Source organism: Lathyrus oleraceus, chromosome 2, assembly GCF_024323335.1.
Source record: "Lathyrus oleraceus cultivar Zhongwan6 chromosome 2, CAAS_Psat_ZW6_1.0, whole genome shotgun sequence".
In the NCBI taxonomy this organism is placed as follows: domain Eukaryota; kingdom Viridiplantae; phylum Streptophyta; class Magnoliopsida; order Fabales; family Fabaceae; genus Lathyrus; species Lathyrus oleraceus.
The window spans coordinates 3,135,832-3,140,249 of NC_066580.1; the positions used below are offsets into that span (position 1 = coordinate 3,135,832).

The window sequence follows — 4,418 nt, forward strand, 5'->3', positions numbered from 1 at the left end:
AATGTTGTAGCACACGGCATATCCTCAACATAAGTTGGTACACTCGCCCAACCGGAGATGCCCAGGGATCCAAGCCTAAAAAGTTTGGAGCACATGAATCATAAGTAATGGCGTTGTAAAGATAAAATGAAAATGACACAGAAAGATTAAAAGTCAAATAAATATTACTGTCAGTAGTGTGATGTTGTCTGTGACCTACTTCGTCTTCCACCTACAGCCATATGATAGCTTTGAGTACAAGTAGACCAAACAAGTACCCCTAAGTTGTACTCATGAATCCGCTCGAAATCCTGAAAGTTCCATAGGTAGACGACATCTGTATAAGTGACACTCTTGTCCATAAAAATCACAGTGTCAACCAAATATAGCAGGTATGCTCTCAAAGCATGTGCTATATGGAGTCCCACCTGTTCGTCAACACATGTAGCTTGATGTGCTCTCTGGAGCTCATCTAGATATACCTTTTTCAGGTATTTAAATCTAGCATGATCCCCGCTAGTCCTATCCAACTCCTACATCGCATCCCCTGGGCCAGCCCCTAAGAGTCTACCATCATTTTCAGCCAACTATCTTGTTTTACACTATGTCTAAATTATCAATCATCCAGTTTCAACTAATTTCCTAACTTATACATCAATTTATACTCATCTACACAAAAATTCAAAAACTATTCAAAAACATCAAAACTCTTATAATTTTTCACTTTACTTTAGTGTTGGATGATGTTTCTGATATTGATTGAAGTTCACTTGATTTTGGTTGCTTGATTTTGGACTTGTTTATGAGAATAAATTTGAGACAGTTGGGAGTGTTTTTTAGAAATATGAGAAATGCTGAAGATGAAGGATTATGGCGCGATATAAGCTCCAAACTGTTTCGGAGATGCATCTCCGACATTATTCCGTAGATACATCTCCGGAATATTTGATTTAGGATTGGGTGCATCTCCAAAATCTAGAGGCATTTAAGTATTTTTGCGTAGTGGTTAAAAATCATATAGAGTGCATAAATAAATCCCTTTAAAATTTTCTTCTAAAACATTTTTAAAATGATTATTAATGTCACTTTATTTAATAAATAATAATAAAATAAAGAGAAAGAAAATTAATAAAAAGTGTAAGGTGATGATAAAGGACAAAACTATTGGGAGAAAAAATAAGGTTCCATTCTATATACACACCATGCAATTTCAACCACTAGTTTCTCTTTAAAAAACCCGGATTGGATAAATTTGAGGAACTCTCACTGTAGAGAGAAATTGTTCTTATGAGTGACAGAAAAATGGCATCACTAGTATCAAACACAAGAATGATAAGTGCAAGAAATGAAGTGTATGTGGCAGCAATGCCTCTAAGGGCTACAAAGGGTCCACCCCAATTGCTTATGTCTGCTGCCTATTCCCTTAATTTATGGGATTTTCAGCATCTCATGGTCATCATCAAACCTTCATCCTCTTCACAGGTTCTGGTTTTTGATTTTCAACCAAAAGATCCTGAAAATATATATATAGCCCTATCAGCTTTATTTGGAAGAGCTGTGCCAGGTGAGTGAGATTTGGAATTTATTTATGATTCCTTCCATAAATGTTTTCACTTTCTATATTTAAATCTCCATTTCTGTTCATATTCTCAGGAGCTGTTCTTGTGAGGAAATTAAACAAGCTGCCGCGAAGCAAATGCTGGTTGGTTGGATATGCAGAAACAGATGCTGTGGAAATAGCAAATGAATTCAACAGAAAATACGAAACAGATTTGAGAATCGGTCTTAATGATTGTCGCGATTATACAAATGGTAATAAGTTATCTAAATAATGAACCTTATGCAGCATTCATGTGTGTTTATGTGTTATCCCTTATCACTGTATCAATTACTCATGCAACATTGCATTATGAAGGTTTGATCAGGGAACTCACCGGCGAAAAAGATGTGCTCAAACGTTTGAGAAACCTTGGTGGATAGAGGTACTATGGTGCTAATTCATAGGGACACAAATGGTTGGATGAACATCTTCTGTATTGAAGAATGTAATGTGCTTCTCAATAACTTGCTCAATATTACAGACTTGAATGATACTTTCTCTGATGTGAAGACTCATGTATTTCTCATGGATCCTCCAACTTTGATTAACCACATTCATTCTTTTGTTATTCAAGAAGAAAGCAACCGCAAAAATCTGATGCAAATTGAAGACAATTCTATTTTGGTTAATGTTGCACAAAGACTTGATTTCAATCACAGAAAACTTTCATAAGAATTCAAATAGGGTATGCACTTTCTTTCATCATAATAGTCATACCATTGATTTCTGCTATCAAAAATATAGACAACAGGAACAAACCTTACGTGAATATGACTCATATGGATAACATTGAAGCTCGTCAACAAGTTCATGGAATTGAGGTGGCTTCTTCTGTAAAGCATCAATATTCCTATTTCTCAAGCTCAATATGATCAACTTGTGAACTTGCTCAAACAAAAAAATTTGACAAACTCAGAACAAACTTCATCCACAAACCAAATTTCAAAAAGTCATTTACTTATAGAATCCACGTCAAGTATATTTTATAATAGCCTTAGTAAATTTCTTAGACAAAATAATTATTGGATCTCGAACTTTGAAGCCAACGATCATATGTGTTTTCATCTTTGCCTTTATTTAGTTCCTACTACAAAATCAAACTTGTATAGGTTAGTCTCTGTAATGAAAACTTTGTTCTTCTCAAATATGGTGGTAACATCACTTTTTCGAAGAGTATGATCGGTTTCTTAATTAACAAGAAAATCACAAAGTAAAAGAGAAGAGAGAAGAAAAAGATAAAGACAATTCATTGTGGTATAAAAACTGGATTCTTAATTCAATTACACATTATGGAACAATATTTACAATTGAATCTCAACCGCACCACTTTCTCCCTCTGATTAGGATTATCAGAGATTGATGGAAGAAGTGATGACTAGTATGATATTTATAAGAAAATTAAACTCTAGTTTTTAACTAACATAATTGACCCAACAGACTGACCCAATTCAACATGCTAACTTAAACAACAAGCTACATATTTCGACAACTACACTAACTCTTCGACTTCGACTAAGTTTGCTACAACCAAGCTTATAATCCATAAGCTACAAATCTCCTTCTCTGAACAAATTCTGAACCATTAAACCAACTAGCTATCATCATGCAGTTCTATTAGCTGCATACAGTGGAAAAACTTACAACTTGGCAATATATTGGTGATCATATCAACAACATTGTCACTAGTCGAAACCTTTAGCACTTGGACTTCTCCATACTTGATTATATCTCTGACGAAATGCAACCTCACATCAATGTGTTTTGTTCACTCAGGATGAATTCTTTGACATGTGTATTACACTTTGACTATCATATTTAACAATGATTGCTTGACTTTGAAGTTTGAGCTCATTAGCAAAACCTTCAAGACACAATGCTTCTTTCACAGCATCAGTGAGGTGAATATACTCCACTTCAGCGGTTGATAATGCAACAACCTTCTGAAGTGTTGTTTTCCAACTGATTGTTGTGTCAAACATAGTGAACACGTATTCAGAAATAGATTTTCTGGAACCCATATAACCTGCATAATCAGAGTCGACAAATCCTTAGATTTTGACTTTTCTATCATCACCATAGGCTCCACCATAAACCAGGACTCTGCTCAGAGACTCATTTATGTACTTTAGAATTCACTTTAATGCTTTCTAGTGCGCCTTCTCGGGATTGGTCATATACCTACTTATAAGACTCGCTTTGTACGTTATGTATGGCCTTGTACAAACCATAACATACACCAAAGAACCTATTATACTAGCATATGAAATGTTATTCATACAGGCTCTTTCGATTCCAGTACTAGGACTTTGAGTCGTACTTAAATTGAACTTATGATTAGTCGGTGTTACAACAGACTTTGAATTCGACATATCAAACTTGTCGAGAATCTTCTTCAGGTATGTCTCTTGAGATAATCATAATCTCGACTGCTTTCTATCTCTCTAGATGTCAATCCCAAGAATCCTGGAGGCGGCTCCCAGATCCTTCATGTCGAACTCCTTATTGAGTCATGCCTTCACCTTTACCACAATCTCAACATTGTTGCTTGTTATGAGGATGTCATCCACATAAAGCAACGCAATGTTAAGTAAACACAGTGGTCGAATTGACTCCTAATGAAACTTATGTGTGCCACACTACGCCAAATAAGGGAAAAGAGGGCGCTTTTTTTGGCCTATAACAACGCTTTAAAGCGCCCTCTAATCTGGCGCTGGCATAGGTAAAGACAGCGCTTTTTTTCCTGGTGAAAGCGCTCTCTAAAGTGGCTCTTTAAGCCCTTTAAGGGCCACTTTAGAGGGCGCTTTTTAAAGAAAGCGCCCTCTAAAGTGGAAACTTTTAA

At 35.7% G+C, this 4,418-nt stretch overlaps 1 protein-coding gene across 1 annotated transcript; it reads left to right on the forward strand.

Annotated features, from left to right (window-relative positions):
• The first annotated feature begins 1,157 nt into the window (after positions 1-1,157).
• Positions 1,158-2,342, forward strand: LOC127117495 (uncharacterized). Its single transcript, XM_051047523.1, has 3 exons — positions 1,158-1,543; positions 1,633-1,791; positions 1,895-2,342. Exons 1-3 carry the CDS (start codon positions 1,267-1,269, stop codon positions 1,957-1,959), a joined length of 501 nt encoding a protein of 166 aa, XP_050903480.1. The 5' UTR covers positions 1,158-1,266; the 3' UTR covers positions 1,960-2,342.
• The last annotated feature ends 2,076 nt before the right edge of the window (positions 2,343-4,418 follow it).

Bases quoted from the DNA above. Each gene is read 5' to 3' on its own strand.
- LOC127117495 (XM_051047523.1), top strand. From the start codon at position 1,267: ATGAGTGACAGAAAAATGGCATCACTAGTATCAAACACAAGAATGATA. The intron at 1,544-1,632 runs GTGAGTGAGATT...TCATATTCTCAG, and splicing joins ATTTGGAAGAGCTGTGCCAG to GAGCTGTTCTTGTGAGGAAA. The intron at 1,792-1,894 runs GTAATAAGTTAT...TGCATTATGAAG, and splicing joins TTGTCGCGATTATACAAATG to GTTTGATCAGGGAACTCACC.